Source organism: Oncorhynchus nerka, linkage group LG23, assembly GCF_034236695.1.
Source record: "Oncorhynchus nerka isolate Pitt River linkage group LG23, Oner_Uvic_2.0, whole genome shotgun sequence".
In the NCBI taxonomy this organism is placed as follows: Eukaryota; Metazoa; Chordata; class Actinopteri; order Salmoniformes; family Salmonidae; genus Oncorhynchus; species Oncorhynchus nerka.
The window spans coordinates 30,578,231-30,598,862 of record NC_088418.1 but is presented as its reverse complement, the minus strand read 5'-3'; the positions used below and the strand labels follow the sequence as shown (position 1 = coordinate 30,598,862).

Here is a 20,632-nt window from a genome sequence, read left to right as displayed (position 1 = left end):
AGCTGACGCCTAGAAACGCGAAAACATCCAGTAGCCTTAAGTGCACCATCGATGGGCTTGTGAAACTACTTCCAACTTCCTTCGTACTGGACACAGAAATAAAAAATAGTATCCACGAGTTCATCTGTCTCTGGAGAAGTGAAGAGCCTCGTTGCCAAAATCCCATGGTATCCCTTTTTAAGGAAATTCCTGCAGTTAACTTGTGCAATATACGTTAGGAGATAAACAAAATCGCCACCTTCATTTCACCTGTTAGTTTTTCATTATGAAGCTTACCGCTAGTCCCCAGTCACGTGGCGTTTGTTTACAAGCACACAATGACGAGAGACCAGAGCCTTGTGAGTCACTCACTCACTGTTGTGCAGCACTCGACAGGTGATCTAGTTACAGTATGAAATTCACAAATGTTTGCCAGCTAGATATCTTATAATATTAAGTTAACTGTCTAAAATGTACAAAAATGCTCTGCATTTGTGAATTTGGTTTGCTAATTTAGTAGCAAGTTAGCTATCGAACTGAGTGGTTAGTTTCTTCCAAAATAAAGTTTCGCTTGGTGACAGCAAAGAAACCCCTCCTTAATCAAGTGCCTTGCTGTCTAATATTTGTTTTGTGCGTGCAGCAAACTGTGAGAGCATTCTTTTGTATGTTACTTGTATAACTTTAGGAGCTGCGACGTCGGTCCTGCAAATAGTTTACGTCAGAGACTTATAAAATGTTCGATATGCTCATTAGCATTTAGTTTGCATTCTCTGTCGGATTTTACATGTACTTGTTAGCATTGCGAACCTTTTGGATTACAGAGGTAAAGTGATGTTTGAAAATGGTGCCCCTTGTGTTCAGTGCCGGTATTACCGAATATCCCAGAATGGCACATGGTCGATATGACAATCTGGATACTGCCCAAGTCTAATCATCACACAGTCTGTACACTTTCTTGTATTTATTCTGTCAACATTGTAGAAACTAGATATAGTAGGCCTATAGGCGCATGTAAATTAGTTCCCCAGCCAGCTTTTCTGCGCACACTAAAATCACAATGATTCCATTTCTATAGCTAGTCATGTTACGGAGTGTTTTTTAAAATTGAAACGACCAAATGTCAGCCTTGAACCATCCAAATATTTTATACAATATTCTGCGCATGTGAACGAATGCAGCTTATGCTTCCTGTGACTTCGCATTCAGCTCAGATTTATTTTTTTATAGACCAAGAAGAGCTATCAAGGTGTGAAATAATATTAACATGGCATACTTGATAATAATATAAAAATTGAGCCTTTACGAGTTTCTCCGAGCCAGCCGTTCACCAGCCAATGCACGGGGGCAAAAGTCTCCAACAAAGGAGTTTGCTTCTGCTGCAGCCTAAGCTGGACAATATAACGAGTGGCAGCGGTGCTTCGGTCAAATAGACTACAGGTTAATTAAGTGCAACAAAAGTCTGTACTGCTCTGTTGAAGGCTCAGAATTACATAATTGCGTTTTTCATTATTTTCTTTTTAATCAACTTTAATATTTCAGATTGTAGCTGTATCATTTCCAATCCCCCATATGTTTGGTGTAAATATATACATACATACAGTTTAAGTCAGAAGTTTGCATACACTTAGGTTGGGATCATTAAAACTCATTTTTCAAACACTCCACACATTTCTTGTTAACAAACTATAGTTTTGACAAGTTGGTTAGGACATCTACTTTGTGCATGACTCAAGTAATTTTTCCAACAATTGTTTTCAGACATTATTTCACATATAATTCACTGTATCACAATTCCAGTGGGTCAGACGTTTACATACACTAAGTTGACTGTGCCTTTAAACAGCTTGGAAAATTCCAGAAAATGTCATGGCTTTAGAAGCTTCTGATTGACATCATTTGAGTCAATTGGAGGTGTACCTGTGGATGTATTTCAAGGCCTACCTTCAAACTCAGTGTCTCTTTGCTTGAAATCATGAGAAAATCAAAATAAATCAGCCAAGACCTAAGAAGAAAAATGGTTGGTGGTGGTTCATGGTTCATCTTTGGGAGCAATTTCCAAACACCTGAAGGTACCATGTTCATCTGTACAAACAATAGTACGCAAGTATAAACACCATGGGACCACGCAGCCATCATACCGCTCAGGAAGGAGAATGTTCTGTCTCCTACAGATGAACGTACTTTGGTGTGAAAAGGGCAAATCAATTCCAGAACAACAGCAAAGGACCTTGTCAAGATGCTGGAGGAAACGGGTACAAAAGTATCTATATCCACAGTAAAATGAGTCCTATATCGACATAACCTGAAAGACCGCTCATGGGGACAAAAATCGTACTTTTTGTAGAAATGTCCTCTGGTCTGATGAAACAAAAATAGAGCTGTTTGGCCATCATGACCATTGTTATGTTTGGAGGAAAAGGGGGGAGGCTTGCAAGCCGAAGAACACCATCCCAACCGTGAAATTCGGGGCTGGCAGCATCATGTTGTGGGAGTGCTTTTGCTGCAGGAGGGACTGGTGCACTTCACAAAATAGATGGCATCATGAGAAGGAAAATTATGTGGATATATTGAAGCAACATCTCAAGACATCAGTCAGGAAGTTAAAGCTTGTTCGCAAATGGGTCTTCCAAATGGACAATGACCCCAAGCATACTTCAAAGTTGAAGTCCAAAGTTGTGGCAAAATGGCTTCAGGACAACAAAGTCAAGCTATTGGAGGTGGCTACCTCGAAGCTGGTTGAGAGAATGCCAAGACTGCCTTGATGACAGCTTTGCACAAAGTGGCTATATATACACACAGTACCAGTCAAATGTTTGGACACACCTACTCATTCAAGGGTTTTTATAAATGTTTTACTATAAAGTGTTACAGGTGTGTGCCTTTCCAAATCATGTCCAATCAATTGAATCTACCACAGGTGGACTCCAAGTTTTAGAGACATCTCAAGGATAATCAATGGAAACAGGATGCACCTGAGCTCAATTTTGAGTCTCATAGCAAAGGGTCTGAATTTTTAGGTAAATACAAAAAAAAACTCTAAAAGCCTGTTTGCTTTGTCATTATGGGGTATTGTGTGTATATTGAGGATACTTAAATTAAAAAAAAATACAAATAAAAAATCAATTTTAGAACAAGGCTGTAACAAAATGTGGAAAAAGGAAAGGGGTCTGAATACCTGGCACCATCCCTACAGTGAAGCATGGTGGTAGCAGCATCATGCTGTGGGGATATTTTCTGCAGCAGGGACTGGGAGACTAGTTGGGATCGAGGCAAAGATGAATGGAGCAAAGTACATAGAGATCTGTGATGAAAACCTTCTTCACTCCATGAAGGAGTGACTTCAGGGCAAGTCTCTGAAAGTCCTTCAGTGGCCCAGCCAGAGCCTGGACTTGAACCCCATCAAACATCTCAGAAGAGACCTGAAAATAGCTGTATTTGAATACTTGTGATATTTAAGTTAGTTGTTTATAAATTACGTAGGTATGCTTCTAAAAGCCAATGAGGAGATTGGAGAGGCAGGACTTGCAGCTCGTCCACAAATAGAATCCACTTTAGCACCTGCCAATTTTAGAACCTGGCAACGCAGACGCTCGTGAGCAGTGTGGGTGCAATGATTGAATAACATGTATGTGTACATATATTTTTTCAACGCTCGCGCATACGACGCTACCTGTGTGGTCAGCATGTAATGCTCTTGTGGCTGAATGGAAGCAAGTCCCCGCAGAAAGGTTCCAACATCTAATGTAAAGCCTTCCCAGAAGAGTGAATACTGTTATAGCAGTAAATGGGGACCAACTCTATATTAATGCCCATGATTTTGGAATGAGATGTTTGACAAGTAGGTGTCCACATACTTTTGGTCATGTAGTGAATACTGTCAGAGTGCTTAGAAAACACGGTAAATTTGTTAGTTAGGCTAATTGTCCATAATTTCTCATCCAATGAGCAGTAGGCCAACAAACTGTTTGTGTGGCTTCCTAGTGCTTGGGAGGTGTACAATCTGTCAGCAGTGAATTTCACACAGGAGTAGCTCTCTCCCTTGTTAATTTACAGTTCATTTTGAGACTTAATTGCCATTGTGAAGGTTATTGATCCTGGAGTGGCCCCGCCATGGGCATCAATCGTCCGCTGTCCCCAAAGGGTCGTGGACAATTTATCCAGCCTGAACCATCTCTAGGCGTGCAGCACAGCCTCATACAGAGTTAGGGAGAATTGATTGAAATTATATTGAGTTTACATGAGTCTAGACCAGCGTTTACCAAACTCTTGTCTTCTATCCTTGTTGGTCATTTTATGGAGGATGTTGCATGGTGGTTAGGCTTCTGGTAAGGCCAAACAATTGCATATTTTTCAGACTGCTGATTTACGTGTGTGTGCTAGCCTAGGCTAGCATTTTGTATTTTATTTTTAGTTTGGGAAAGTGGTCTATATAATTCAGGAATTAAAAAAGAAACATAAGGCTGTGTCAGGAGTTGGAACATGTTAGTTTGAAATTCCTGCTCAGACCTGTCCCCTGTCTTTTCAGGGCACAAATTGTTACCGCCTGAGGTTTGTCGACATCTTGGACTCTGGAGTGATTCTGGACCTCTGAAAGAACAGATTCTCCCACACTCCGCCACGACCTGCTGCCACCCTGGCGATGTCAAGAGTCCCGAGTCCCCCTCCCCCTGCGGAAATGTCCAGCGGGCCTGTGGCGGAGAGCTGGTGCTACACTCAGGTAAGGGATGAGTTTAAGTGTGGGGTTGGGGATTAGAATAATTATTTTCTCAGGTCTCTTCATTATATTGCCTCCCATCTCTGGCGGCTTTCCCCCCTACAGATCAAAGTGGTAAAATTCTCCTACATGTGGACCATCAACAACTTCAGCTTCTGTCGCGAGGAGATGGGCGAGGTCATTAAGAGCTCCACCTTCTCCTCAGGAGCCAATGACAAGCTCAAATGGTGCGTGGTGGATAAGACTTTTCTTTAAATGTTTCAAGATGTTGTATTTGTTATGAAAGACCATCAAAATTCTACACAATGACTAAGGCATTATCACCAGATGTTGTTGGTTGGAGAGTTGGCAATGGCACCAGTGCACATTTAGCTGCTAGCAGCCCAACTCTTGTGTCAATGGTAGCTAACCGCTTTGATGAGAGTGCTGTGTTTAACTGTTGAATATTGACTGTTTACTCGCTCATAATTCTAACAGGTGTCTGCGGGTGAACCCTAAAGGGCTAGATGAGGAGAGCAAAGACTACCTGTCCCTCTACTTGCTCCTGGTTAGCTGTCCCAAGGCTGAGGTGCGTGCCAAGTTCAAGTTCTCCATCCTCAACGCCAAGGGAGAGGAGACCAAAGCCATGGGTGAGTGGGGTTAGCAGTAACCACTCTGATGGAGAGCTTTGGGAAATATAAAGAATAGGATGGGTGTGCCGAGTACTCGGATAAAACAAGTATCGTAACATGTATACAATTGTGATACAAGTATTTTTGTGATCGGAGTAAGTCATTTTCAGCTGCCAGCACGCATCTTTCTCAAGTCAGAGATTTTGCATGCTCTTAAGGACTCAATTGGATAGTTCAGCTGTCTAAAAAATATATGGGTGGGCTGTATGTTGATGCTGCTACGATTGGATAGAGCGCAGCTGTAACGTTCTTCAGCTCCTCATTCAGTCAGTTCTCCTCGCACGTTTTGCTCCGGTCATTTAGATTGTTGCTGCCAGCTGTTTATATGATAAAGAATCAGTGGGAGAGGATCAGCTCACCGGCCAGATTTGGCTCGTCGGCCGCCTGCCTGTTGAAAACCCTTACTCTAGTTCAACACATGAGTCTATGTATAAATAGAAGTGTTTCTCACAAACGTTTCCTCTCTCCTTGACTCTGCAGAAAGCCAGAGAGCATATCGGTTTGTCCAGGGGAAGGACTGGGGCTTTAAGAAGTTCATCCGCCGAGACTTCCTGTTGGACGAGGCCAACGGTCTTCTGCCTGACGACAAGCTCACCTTGTTTTGTGAGGTAAGACCCCATTCTACTAAATGAGAGAGGCTTAAAAGGGGAAATTTCTCCTGTCAAATCAATTAATCATCTTTAGACATAAGGCTATTTTTCAGGTCTGAAAACATCTGACAAACTTTGATTTTGTAGTGAAATGTTCCTTTATACAAGAAGATGGGGAAAATTCAGGAGTGTACAGACTGTCCTTTGTGTTAATTTCAGGTGGCCTGGTTTACATTCCCCCTGTATCTCAGCTATTCATGTCTCTGAGGTTGGGTTGGCTGCTGCGGCTGTCAGTGTTTTTAAATGATTTAGTTGTTTTGGGGGGGGGGGGGGTTGTCTTTGTTTCATTGGAGCACATTGGAAGGCTTAGTTAATATAAACGTCTCTTTTTGATGGGATCCATTTTGTTTGTTGGGCAAAGCATCTATCATAGTCCAAAACATGTACGCACAGCAATGTTCTAGAATATTGGACCTTTGGCTTTCATACTTTTAGATTTCTCAGTGCAGCTCAAGCTATTTTTCCAACTGTTAACAGGACTTGTACCGAAGCAATGATGGTTGGGAATTGTGGGGAGGTGGATGTTTGGGTTGTGCGTCCCCCACAGGTGGTGGTCTCAGAGCCGCGTAGATATGTCACAATGGGACGCCGGACTATCGCTTCTCATCATCTGTGGACTTTGATTTATGCTTAAGGCTGTATCTATTTAGACAGAGCAGCTTTAGTGGCTTCACATTGTTGATAATTGTGACCAGGTTGGTTTGGTGGGCTTACTCTGGCTGCGTTTAGGCAGGCAGGCAGGCAAAAAAAGAATTCACTAACTGGTCTAAAGATCTGAAAAGATCTGATATCAAAAGACCAAATAGCGGGGGAAAAGACTAGAATTGGGCTGCCTGTCTAAACGTAGCCTCTGTTTTCTCAAGGTGAGTGTGGTGCAGGACTCTGTGAACATCTCGGGTCAGAACACCATGAACATGGTGAAGGTGCCTGACTGCAGACTGGCTGATGAGCTGGGCGGGCTGTGGGAGAACTCGCGCTTCACTGACTGCTCCCTGTGTGTGGCCGGGCAGGAGTTCCAGGCCCACAAAGCCATATTAGCAGGTACAGACAGAACACACACACACACATTCATAAAATGCAGACGCCTCCAATTTCTATTGAGGCCCAGTGGCATGATCTAATCTCTTAATCTAAAGAAATCTTTGTATTTTCCTCAGCACGCTCTCCTGTCTTCAGTGCCATGTTTGAGCATGAGATGGAGGAGAGCAAAAAGGTGAGTCAGGGGCCCCTTTCCTCAATCTTCCTTTACTTGGATCCTCTTAACATGTTTGTACGTCCAAAAAAATATCAGTGCAGGTCAACTTTTTTCTTAATTTCTTTTCTTTATTTAGCCAGGTAAATCATCCTCTTTTATAATATTGACTTCAAAGTCCTGTTTTTTTTGTTCCTGGCTTAAAACATTTCTGTAAAAAAAGGTTGTTTCACTATTTTATCCCCTATCTGCTGGTGTAATGGCATAATTTAACAGATAGAATGCAGATGGACTTATAGTATCTGCAGCGACTTACTGTCAGTTCATAGTGAAAGGTGTTTTGTAGATCATTCTATTGCACAAGGCTGTTTGACAAAACCCAACAAGAGGGTTTATAAAATCAAATCATCTCACTATATGTGAGGCCAACATTTCATCCTTTGCTGTCAAAGCAGCACGATCCCAGGAATTGCGTTTCTTATCCTTTGTGTGCTTGCAACAATAAGAAATGAAATTGTGTGCGATGCCTCAACCATTCTGAAATCCTTTTTAGAAAACAAGGCCATTTTTCAGTCATAGAGCAAGGTTTGTTTTTTTCATCTTCAAATTGAACTTTTTTGAAACAGAGAAAGAAATGGTCCAACTTTACAATTTCAGACACACAATGGTCAATGAACAGCGATGAGGGGGAATATGCAGAAATCTATTTTCTCTTTGATGTTTTAGTTGTATTTCCTGTTTTGTAATTGAATGGGCATCTCTCAAAGTTCCCCACAAACATGAATCATGCACATGTTGTACATTATTCCACTTCGGCTTCCTCTCACGTGGATCAATATTAAACTACTAAAAACATGTGCAATTTACATGTATCGTATCTCTCTCTCAGGCTTTCTCCTTCCCCCTTTCTCTCTCTGCCTCACTGCTTTTCTCTCACCTGCTTTCTCTCCACCTCTCTAGAACCGAGTGGAGATCAATGACGTGGAGCCAGAGGTCTTCAAGGAGATGATGTGTTTCATCTACACAGACAAGGCCCCCAACTTGGACAAGATGGCTGATGACCTTCTAGCAGCAGCTGACAAGGTAGGGTGAAGTTGACCCTTGACCAGTGTTCCCATTCTTGGTCCTGGGGATTGCACATCCTAAGGGTTGCACATTTTTTAGTTTTTTCCCCTAGCACTACTCAGCGGATTCAAATAATCAACTCGTTATTAAGCTTTTATTATTTGAATCCACTGTGTATTGCTAGGGCAAAAACTAAATGTGCAGCTGATCCTAGATCTGTACCTAGGCGGAACTTCACCCCATAGCAACTAGGAAGTATCGAATCAAAGTTTATTGGTCACGTACACAGTTTGGCAGATGCTATAGCGTGTGCAGCAAAATTCTTATATTACTAGCGCCTATCAATGCAGTAAAATGTCAAGACAGGTATACAAATAAGCAGATAAATAAAACAAAAAAAGAAAGAACAACTCCTCAAATGTCAGAAGAATCCAATTAACAACCCGAATAGCCCTAACAGTAATCCAAATTCAATCTACACCAGATGCATTTACACAAGATGTACTAGGAATGAAATTTACAGCAGTAGATACAGTGCATTAGTAAGCTCAAGAATTCAGAATATAATAGAATACATTCACTCAACATTAAATGACTTCACCGGGGATAGAGCAGCTTGCTATGGAGCGGGCAAACTATAGTTGTTTTAGCCTTGGCGTGGGCGCTATCGGCTGCCTAGGCTATAGTTTTTTACATGCGCGATGGACATCCAAGTGTAGGGCGCGAGTGTGTGTGTGTGTGTGTAAACAGTAACTACAATGCAATTTACAGTAGTAGAAATATTAGATTGAGCTATGTGAATAATACAGTATATAAATACACTACAAACCCCCATAACAAAATGGATAGAATTGCAGGGTGTTGGGCTGACCGCACCATCCTCTGGAGAGCCCTGCAGTTGTGGATGGTGCAATTGCTGTACCAGGTGGTGACACAGGCCAACAGGATGCTCTCAATGGTGCGTCTGTAGAAGTTTTTGAGGGCGTTAGGGACCAAGACACATTTCTTCAACCTCCTGAGGTGCCTTCTTCACTACACTGTGTAAAGGGACCATTGATGTGATGTGCACACAGAGGAACTTGAAGCTTTTGAACAGGGGTTGGAACCAAAATAGTTTTCCAATCGTTTCGTTCTGAACAGAACCATTTTTATTTTTTTCGTTCCATTCCATTCCTCCAACCTACAAAATGCATTTCTGGACTGGTTCGAACATCAACAAAAAGTACCGGTTTATATAGTTCCTTTCTGTTCCTTTTTAAAATATTTTTTAATTTTTTACATTCACTCAACATTAAATTACTTCACCAGGGATAGAGCAGCTTGCTATGGAGCGGGCAAACTATAGTTGTTTTAGCCTTGGCGTGGGCGCTATCGGCTGCCTAGGCTATAGTTGTTTACATGCGCGATGGACATAGGGCGCGAGTTGCGACTGAAATCTTGCGGGTAGCGAGTGGAGGAGTAGGAGGCTTGGCTTGAAGGGCTAGGGATCTTGTTATGACATACGTTATCTTAATTAGGCCCACAGAATTATACCTACGGAGGAGCGGCTTCTATGGGTGAACTTTTTTGAATGTCTTTGAACTTCCGAGAGTTGGACTAGAGCTAACAAGCTTGTGTGTGTGCAGAGCGGAACCCGAATTAAAAACACGTCTTGCATTTCAATAAATTCAATGTGAAATGTGAACTATAGTATTGTTAACTAGCATTGAAAAAAGATAATCCACGTTGTCTACACATGCTCATACACACAAGATTTTCAACTGACAGGCAGACACTGCGCATCGTAAAAACTCACCCAAACTTCAGACCAAACTTTTCGAATTCTGTGAGCTGATCCATGTGACAACCAGTTAAGAGCGGCACTCTCTGGCTACCTGACAGATTATTCCGCTCAAACTAGGTTATGTGTGCGGCGCGAGTGTGATAAAGAATCTACTTCTTGGTAACGGGGACAGTATTGAGTAGCTTGGATGAATAAGGTTCCCAGAGTAAACTACCTGCTACTCTGTCCCAGATGCTAATATATGCATATTATTAGTAGTATTGGATAGAAAACACTCTGAAGTTTCTAAAACTGTTTGAATGGTGTCTGTGAGTATAACAGAACTCATATGGATGCAGTGGGATATTGGTTATGTTGCACTTCCTAAGGCTTCCACTAGATGTCAACAGTCTTTAGAACGTTGTTTGAGGCTTCTACTGTGAAGTGGGACCGAATGAGCCAGGTGCCTGGCAGAGGGCCACAGGCTCTGAGGCGCGGTCACGAGAGTTAGCTCTCGTTCCATTGCTTTTCTACAGACATTAAGGAAGATTTATGATAACATCTTAAAGATTGACTCTATACTTAGTTTGACAAGTTTCTACGGGCTGTAATGGAACTTTTTTTACTTTTTGTCCGACGTTCGGGTGGACCTGAACGCGCTTTTAGATTTGTTTACCAAACGTCCTAACAAAAGAAGCTATTTGGACATAATCGAACAAAACAAACATTTATTGTGGAACTGCGATTCCTGGGAGTGCCTTCTGATGAAGATCATCAAAGGTAAGTGAATATTTATAATGCTATTTCTGACTAATGTTGACTACCCAATACGGCGGATATCTTTTTGGCTGCTTTGTTGTCTGAACGCTGTACTCAGATTATTGCATGGTTTGATTTTTCCGTAAAGTTTTTTTGAAATCTGACACAGCAGTTGCATTAAGGAGAAATATATCTCTAATTCCATGTATAACACTTGTATTTTCTTCAACATGTATAATGAGTGTTTCTGTAAATAGATGTGGCTCTCTGCACAATCACCGCATGTTTCAGAACTACTGAACGTAACGCTCCAATGTAAATGTAGATTTTTTTATATAAATATGCACTTTATTGAACAAAACATACATGTATTGTGTAACATGAAGTCCTATGAGTGTCATCTGATAAAGATCATCAAAGGTTAGTGATTAATTTGATCTCGTTGTGCTTTTTGTGACTCCTCTCTTTGGCTGGAAAAATGGCTGTGTTTTTCTGTGAGTTGGTGGTGACCTAACATAATCGTTTGTGGTGCTTTCGCTGTAAACCAATTTTTAAATCAGACACTGGCTGGATTAACGCTAATTTTATCTTTAAAATGGTGTAAAATACTTGTATGCTTGAGGAATTTTAATTATGAGATTTTTGTTGTTTTGAATTTGGCGCCCTGCACTTTCACTGGCTGTTGGCGATAGGTTAACGAACTAATGGCATCAGGAATATCATATTTTCTTCATCAATTATTTAGCCTAGATTGAAAATGGCATTATTACCAAAAGAATGTCACAAGCCCAAGCGGGCCTCTGATATGGGTGATTGACTGGTCTGGAGGGTTGTTGAGCCCTGTACAATACCCATGAAATGTTCTAATGGAAAGATTTTGTCTGTAAAAACCCTATGCTTCCACCTGAGCACATTGCCTGCCACTTGGAAGAACAATTTTCATAGAAGCTACATTTGTCTTAGTATTTTGTTAATCTGTTTGTCCTCGTTTTCATGTTCCTTCTCTCCCTAACCCACCTCATCCATCTCTTGTCTGTCTTTCTGTGCGTCTCAGTATGCTCTTGAGAGGCTGAAGGTGATGTGTGAGGATGCGCTGTGCACCAGTCTGTCTGTGGAGAACGCTGCAGAGATCCTCATCCTGGCAGACCTGCACAGCGCCGACCAGCTCAAAACACAGGCTGTGGACTTCATCAACTAGTGAGTTAACTACTGTGTGTGTTTGAGGAGGGCGCAACGAGCTAGCAGTCTCCTATACCAGTGTAATCTTGGTCCAGGGTACCCAGTGCACATTTTAGTTTTTGAAATTGTCCCCCCCCCCCTCTCTCTCTAGCCATGCTGCCGAAGTTATGGAGACGGCGGGCTGGAAGTCCATGGTGGCATCCCATCCTCACCTGGTAGCCGAAGCCTACCGCTCGCTGGCCTCGGCCCAGTGCCCCTTCCTGGGACCGCCCCGGAAACGCCTCAAACAGTCTTAACACACATACCACCACCCACCCTCCTCGCACGCACAGGGGAAATCCCTCCCCACCACAATTAACGCCTCTCCCTCAACCCCTCCGTCCCATATCTGAACCTGCTGTATTCGTCTTCTGAGATAGAGGGGGAAATGGAAGAGAAAAAGGAGAAGGCCAACAGTCAGGATAAGAAGGGGATGTTTTGTTTACAATGAGCTGCTAGGCTATGCTAAAAACCCTCTTTCTCCTCAGCTCTGGCTTAATGAGGTCGGTGTTTGTTGTTGTGAACCCGTAACCACAAGAAGACCTGCGTCCTTCGATGACATGGGTCAGCCACATCCCAGGATGTGGAGTCTACCAACTGCATAGGAGATTGGGGGGAGGGAGAAATTGGCAAATCCAACCAAGCCCACAAGAAACACTCTTTCGAACATGGAGGATACAAGAGGATGAGTGCAAAGTGGAGCGATGCAAAGCAAGGCCTTCACTGCACATGTGTAGATTAGCTTCGTCTGTCCCTTTCATTGTTCTCATTGGTTGACAACCATAGGTGCAGGTGTCAATCGAAAAAAGGGCCTATTTGATAGACTGGTTAGGTAGAGGCAGCATGAAGGAATGGGCCTGTTTACCACGATGACCTAGGGGCCAAGGGCCTGTTCAAAGACTGTGGAAACCCTGTTTTTAAAGTAGTGGGGAAATGTTGCACTAATGTTACAGGTCAGCCCTTTGTCAAATGCCGCTGTAGCAGCAGCGATACAGAGTACTGTAGTAGAGAAGCACACATAACGCAAGCTTAGTGGGCGAAACCGTTGGACCGCCAAGGACAAATACCCTTTAACCTTCAAGCTAGCAATGGGTCATTTTGACCCCTGAGGCATATTTTTTATCATAGCCCAGAGATGGTTTATTAAATTCTTTAGATTTTTCATGACTTTGTCAACCAACTTGTTCTTAAAAAATCTAAATCATTGTTTAGTGTTTCTGTGTCAATGTGGACAAAAAATTATACTGCTTTGGAGTCTTTTTTTTTTTTTTTTTTTAACAAGTTAGCCATACCATCAGAGGGTGGAGGGAGACCTGTATCTGTGATTTTGACCAGATAGACAGATCATTTGCAGAAATGCTGTATACATGTAACTGCCAAAATAAAACACCAACATAATATGTCTTCATAGGGTGTCAAGATAGGGTATAGGGTGCCCATCTCAGTTGTCTGTCTTGGTACCCTATGATTCGAAAAGTATGCTATTTGATTTAACATCCAGGGAATGCATGATTTTATATTTTTATTTGCAACCTGTCAAAATAGGATCCCGAATTATCAGATTTATTTTAGGGTCATCAGAGAATTTGCTGACATTTTTGTGCATATTGGCTTATAGGCTATGTTATTCACCAACGGAGGAAGTGGGGACTCAAAAGACTCAGCTAGATTGCTAACTCTAAATATGATATTGTTGCTATATAGCCTTTTAGGCTTATTTATTAATATAGCAGTAAACATCAGCTAATATCCTACAAAAACTTTCCAGCACTAGGCCTAGGCTATGTGATGTTGGCCTATTTACTGCACATGGCGTGCTCTGCATCAAAACCATACTACAGCCTCCTCCGGTTGTAAAGTGGTGCCTTGAACTCAATATTAAGAAGTGAGAAATAAATGATATACTCACAAAGCTCTGTCTCTCCTCTCTAACTAGAATGATAGTAGATGCTTTGAAAACTATTTTTCCCACAATTACTGTTTGGGCATTGGTCATATGCTTGTGCTTCTCTGAATGCATCTCTCTTTCCTCCGTGCGCACAGTGGGGAGAGTGAGTGGACAGGCAGATACTTTCATAGCAGGAATCAGCATAATGCATAGGCTATTACTGTTGTCCAAATAATGGTTTTAGAACAAGCTGCAGAAAATGACCTACGTATGCAAAATGCTTCAGAAAGAGGAAAGCAATGTCGGTGTCTAATTTTAGGTTTATCTTCCTATGCTCCTTTTGAGACTCCTCTTTCAAAGTCACTGAAATCTCTTCTAGCCATGTTAGTCAAAATAATAGGCAACTGGGCCTTTAATACCCTAAGCATAATGGGCAGTTAATTGCTTAATTAACTCCGGAACCACATCTGTGTAAAAGCACCTGCTTTCAATATACTTTGTATTCCTCATTTGCTCAAGTGTTTCCTTTTTATTTTGGCAGTTTCCTGTAGCTCTCCATGTACTCACCTAAGATTGTACTTTTCTATACCACGTATCTTATGACTGTACAAAACCAAAATTTCCTTATTTTTGTGCATAATACAAATCTGCCAATGGTATACATACTTGATAGAACTGTAATACAGAACTCAGATACTCTACACCGAGAGCTGTATTGGTGTATTATCCAAAAAAAGTAGTTATTGTAGGGAAAATCTTTAAAAAAGTTGCGATATCAGGTTTCTCTAGAGACATAATATTAAGTAATGCATATCATCATAGGGTGGAGGGGGACCTGTTGCAGGGATCTTGTCCTGAAAGACGGACTACCTGCAGAGATGGAGCACCTTATGTACTCGCCTTGGTTATAACTGGTTATTCCTAGGTATGCGCGTATACAAAATCCAAATGACAATTGATATAGTTGCAGTCAAAACACCTTTTTATAAAAGTCTGTCAGTGGTATGAATACTTGGTAGAACTGTAATACAGAAACCAGCTATTCTCTGAATGTACATGTAGTGCTGTATTGGTGTGTATTCTCTGGAGAAAAAAAATATTCAATGGAAATGCTATATAAATACCAGAATTCCTACAGATATGGGATCTTAATTTGAGATGGTTTGCTACATCAGGAAAGTGATCCTGCAGCAACAGGAAATGTGAATTATTATGTGGATTATAATTAATGGACATTTTTATAGGGGTTGATAAATCTTTTAAAGCAAATCAAGTCTGAATTTTTATGAGTAAATTATGAACTTTAGAATCCTTTTTAAACCTCAAATACTCTACCAGTTAACATTACCTGCTGTGCAGGAAGTGTCCTGCAACAACAGGGTGATCAAATTAAGATCCTACATCTGTATAATATTTTAAATGTGTCACTTGTTGAGATATTTTGGTTGCTATACAATTTGATTTAATGTGACTGAGGATTTGGGCTTACTCTTTTAAGCATGCATTAACCCCTACCACTCCCATTGTTTCGCTAACAGTTGGTAATCCACATATGTAAAATATGTTGGAAGCTTGAGGATTCTCTGCAAGAGACACAAAAAGAAAAGGAAACCTCTCCCATATGGAATGTTGCTTGATCTGCATCTTATTTTATCAATAGAAAAGAAAGTAGAGTGGATGTAAAAGAGCAATGGACAATGTAAAGTGTTTTTTGGGGGTCATGATTTAATTGTAATTTTGTGTGTGGATCTGTCTTGAAATCTCGGGATTTCTGTTGGAAAACAACCCAGAGAAGATGTTGTGCATCAGTTACAATTTTACATTAGGCTGCAATCAGGCTTATATATAAAAATAAAAAAATGGTGATTTACTTTCTAGTTGTTTTTCCTCAGAACTGTCCTCATTGTTTTTCATAGGAATTTGTACAGACACACACATTATTTTTGAACAATGTCAACAAACATTTTCAACCATAAAATTGAAAAGTAGATATTTTTTGGGGCTTGGCCCTGGGAGAGAATAACCAGAATGTGAAAACGAAGTATAAAATCTAATATTTCACTGGTTTTTACCTGGCTGCAAATTAACTGTTTATTTCCTGTAGACATGTCTGGTAATGCTTAGTTTATACTGTTGTTTTTTTCTTCCCAAAGGAATAAACCACAGCTATTTTGTAATGAATGCAGCACAGTCTTGGTTCATTGTGTGATAACATGTTTTGTATTCATACCACTTGACTCCACATTTTGTTAGTCGGAATTCAAAATGGATTAAATTGATTTTTATCACCAATCTACACACACTACTACCCCATAATGACAAAGTGAAAACATGTTTTTAGAAATGTTTGCAAATTTATTGAACATAAAATACAGAAATATCTCCTATACATAAGTTCACACCCGTAAGTCAGTACATGTTAGAATCACCTTTGACAGCGATTACAGCTGTGAATCTTTCTGGGTAAGTCTCTAGGAGCTTTGCACACCTGAATTGTACAATGTTTGCACATTTCTTTTTACATTTCTTCAAGCTGTGTCAAATTGGTTGTTGATCATTGCTAGACAGTCATTTTCAAGTCTTGCCATGGATTTTCAAGGAAATGTAAGTCAAAACTGTTAACTAGGAACATTCAATGTCCTCTTGGTAAGCAACTCCAGTGTATATATTTGGCGTTACGTTTTAGGGGATTGTCCTGCTGAAAGGTGAATTTGTCTCCCAGTGTCTGTTGAAAAGCAGACCGAACCAGGTTTTTCTCTAGGATTTTGCCTGTGCTTAGCTCTATTTGTTATTTTTAACCTAAAGTCCCCAATCCTTGCAGATGACAAGCATAGCCATATCATGATGCAGCCACTACCTTGCCTGAAAATATGAAAGGGTACACCGTAATGAGTTGTGTTGGATTTGCACCAAACATAACACTTTGTATTCAGGACATAAAGTGATTTCTTTTGCAGTTGTACTTTTGTGCCTTATTACAAACAGGATTAATATTTGTACTTATTTCACTGCCATTTAGGTTAGTGTTGTGGAGTAACTACAATGTTGTTGATCTATCCTCCAGTTTTCTCCTGTCACAGCCATTAAACTCTGTTTTAAAGTCACCATTGGCCTCATGGTGAAATCCCTGAGCAGTTTCCTTCCTCTCCGGCAACTGAGTTAGAAAGGACTAGAGGTCGGCCGATTAATTAGGGATGATTTCAAGTTTTCATAACAATCGGTAATCAACAATCAGCCGATTATGGCCGATTTATATTGCACTCCACGAGGAGACTGCATGGCAGGCTGACCACCTGTTACGCGAGTGCAGCAAGGAGCCAAGGTAAGTTGCTAGCTAGCATGAAACTTAACTTATAAAAAACAATCAATCTTAACATAATCACTAGTTAACTACACATGGTTGATGATATTACTAGTTTAACTAGATTGTCCTGCGTTTCAAATAATCAATGCTTTGTCTGTTAATTTATCATCGAATCACTGCCTACTTCGCCAAATAGGTGATGATTTAACAAGCGCATTCGTTAAACAAGCATTGTCGTTTCACCAATGTACCTAACCATAAACCCCAATGCCTTTCTTAAAATCAATACACAAGTATATATTTTTTAAACCCTGCATATTTAGTTAAAAGAAATTCATGTTAGCAGGCAATATTAACTAGAAATATTGTGTCGCGTTCTTTGCACACAAGTCAGGGTATATGCATCAGCTTGGGCCGCCTGGCTCGTTGCGAACTGTGTGAAGACCATTTCTTCCTAACAAACACCATAATTCATTTGCCAGAATTTTACATAATTATGACAACATTGAAGGTTGTGCAATGTAACAGTAATATTTAGACTTATGGATGCCACCTGTTTGATAAAATACAGAACAGGCTTATAAGCATTCATTCAAACAGCACTTCCCTGTGTTTGCCAGCAGCTCTTTGCAATGCTTGAAGCACAGCGCTGTTTATGACTTCAAGCCTATCAACCCCCGAGATTAAGCTGGGAATACTATAGTGCCTATGAGAACATCCAATAGTCAAAGGTATATAAAATAAATGGTATAGAGAGAAAAAGTCCTATAATAACTACAACCTAAAACTTCTTAACTGGGAATATTTTTAAACTCGTTGAAAGGAACCACCAGCTTTCATATGTTCTCATGTTCTGAGCAAGGAACTTAAATGTTAGCTTTTTTACATGGCACATATTGCACTTTTACTTTCTTCTCCTACACTGTTTTTTGCATTATTTAAACCAAATTGAACATGTTTCATTATTTATTTGAGACTAAATAGATTTATGTATTATATTAAGTTAAAATAAAGGTGTTCATTCAGTATTGTTGTAATTGTCATTATTACATATATATATATATATATATCTATATATAAATCATAATCGGTCGACCTCTAGAAAGGACACCTGTATATTTGTAGTAACCATGTGTATTGGTACACAATCCAAAGTGTAATTAATATCTTCACCATGCTGAAATGGACATTAAATGTAATCTTTTTTTATTTTTTTATCCCCCCATCTACCAATAGGTGCTCTTCTTTGTGAGCCATTGGAAAGCCTTCATGGTCTTTGTGGTTGAATCTGTGTTTGAAATTCACTGCTGAGGTACCTTGCAGATCATTGTATGTGTGGGGTAAAGAGATGAGGTAATCAAATCCACATTTATTTTGTCACATGCTTCATAAGCAACAGGTGTGAAATGCTTATTTATGGACCCTTCCCAACAATGCAGCGAGGAAAAAAAATGGAAAGTATAGAAAAATAGTATGAAGAATGAATAACTAATAAGTAACTAACTTTCCGATATACATGGTGTACCAGTACCGAGTCAATGTAAAAAATCATCAATCGTGTTAAACACTATTATTGCATATAGTGAGTCCATGCAATGTGTGACTTGTTAAGTTAATTTTTACCCCTGAACTTTTTAAAGCTTACCATAACATAACATAAAGGGGTTGAATACTTAACATTTTTTATTAATTTGTAAACATTTCTAAAAACATAACATTTGACATTATGGGGTATTGTTTGTAGGACAATGACACAAAATCTAAATGTAATACATTTTAAATTCAGATTGTAACACAACAAAATGGGGAAAAAGTCCAGGGGTGTGAATACTTTCCGAAGGCATTGTATATTTGCGTTACTGCCTTATTCTTAAATTAAATACATTTTTTAAATCCTACTTTCTCATCAATCTACAAACAATACCCCATAATGACAAAGTGAAAACAGGTTTATAGAAATGTTTGCTAATTTATACAAAACAATAAACATCTTATTTACATAAGTATTCAGACCCTTTACTATGAGACTCGCAATTGAGCTCAGGTACATCCTGTTTCCATTGCGCATCCTGTTTCCATTGCACATCCTTGAGATATTTCGACAACTTGATTGGAGTCCACCTGTGGTAGATTAAATTGATTGGACATGATTTGGAAAGGTGCACATCTGTCTATATAAGGTCCCACAGTTGACAGTGCATGTCAGTGCAAAAACAAAGTCATGAGGTCGAAGGAATTGTCTGTAGAGCTTCGAGACAGGATTGTGTCAAGGAACAGATCTGGGGAAGGGTAACAAAAATTGTCCTCCCCCTCATTTTTCTCTTTTTGGCCTTGGGTGGGTCTCAATTTTTTCACTTCCGGCGCCGACAGAGATGGCCGCCTCGCTTTTTTTACGTGTTATTTCTTACATTGGTACCCCAGGTAATATTAGGTTTCATTACATATGGTGTGATCATAACAACATACAGGAACTCAAGTCCTTCTGTTCACCTGACTTGGAATTCCTCACAATCAAATGTCGACCGCATTATCTACCAAGGGAATTATTTTCGATTATAATCACAGCCGTATATATTTCCCCCCAAGCAGACACATCGATGGCCCTGAACGAACTGTATTTGACTCTATGTAAACTGTAAACCACATATTCTGAGGCTGCATTCATTGTAGCTGGGGATTTTAACAAGGCTAATCAGAAAACGAGACTCCCTAAATTATATCAGCATATCGATTGCGCAACCAGGGCTGGTAAAACCCTGGATCATTGTTATTCTAACTTCCACGACGCATATAAGGCCCTCCCCCGCCCTCCTTTCGGAAAAGCTGACCATGACTCCAATTTGTTGCTTCCAGCCTACAGACAGAGCCTAAAACGAGTAGCTCGCGCTCTGGTCTGTTCAACGCTGGTCCGACCAATCTGATTCCACGCTTCAAGACTGCTTCGATCATGTGGATTGGGATATGTTCCGCATTGCGTCCAACAACAACTTTGATGAATACGCTGATTCTGTGAGCGAGTTCATTAGAAAGTGCATCGACGATGTTATACCCACAGCAAAGATTAAAACATTCCCAAACCAGAAACCGTGGATTGATGGCAGCATTCACGCGAAACTGAAAGCATGAACCACTGCTTTTAACCAGGGTAAGGTGACTGGAAACATGACCGAATACAAACTGTGTAGCTATTCCCTCCGCAAGGCAAACAAACAAGCTAAGCATCAGTACAGAGACAAATTAGAGTGGCAATTCAACGGCTCAGACACAAGAGGTATGTGGCAGGGTCTACAGTCAATCACGGATTACAAAAAGAAAACCAGCCCCGTCGCGGACCAGGATGTCTTGCTCCCAGACAGACTAAATAACTTTTTTGCTCGCTTTGAGGACAATACAGTGCCACTGACACGGCCCGCTACCAAAACCTGCGGAC

At 40.5% G+C, this 20,632-nt stretch overlaps 1 protein-coding gene across 1 annotated transcript in view; it reads left to right on the top strand.

Annotated features, from left to right (window-relative positions):
- LOC115106698 (speckle-type POZ protein) overlaps window positions 1-17,002 on the top strand; it is a 30,849-nt gene extending 13,847 nt beyond the window's left edge. The window contains exons 2-10 of the mRNA XM_029629682.2: window positions 4,505-4,696; window positions 4,799-4,920; window positions 5,171-5,322; window positions 5,845-5,972; window positions 6,878-7,055; window positions 7,172-7,227; window positions 8,167-8,289; window positions 11,847-11,989; window positions 12,123-17,002. Coding sequence (XP_029485542.1) covers window positions 4,619-4,696; window positions 4,799-4,920; window positions 5,171-5,322; window positions 5,845-5,972; window positions 6,878-7,055; window positions 7,172-7,227; window positions 8,167-8,289; window positions 11,847-11,989; window positions 12,123-12,267 — 1,125 coding nt within the window. The 5' untranslated portion in view covers window positions 4,505-4,618 and the 3' untranslated portion in view covers window positions 12,268-17,002. The remainder of the gene's footprint in view (window positions 1-4,504; window positions 4,697-4,798; window positions 4,921-5,170; window positions 5,323-5,844; window positions 5,973-6,877; window positions 7,056-7,171; window positions 7,228-8,166; window positions 8,290-11,846; window positions 11,990-12,122) is intronic.
- The last annotated feature ends 3,630 nt before the right edge of the window (window positions 17,003-20,632 follow it).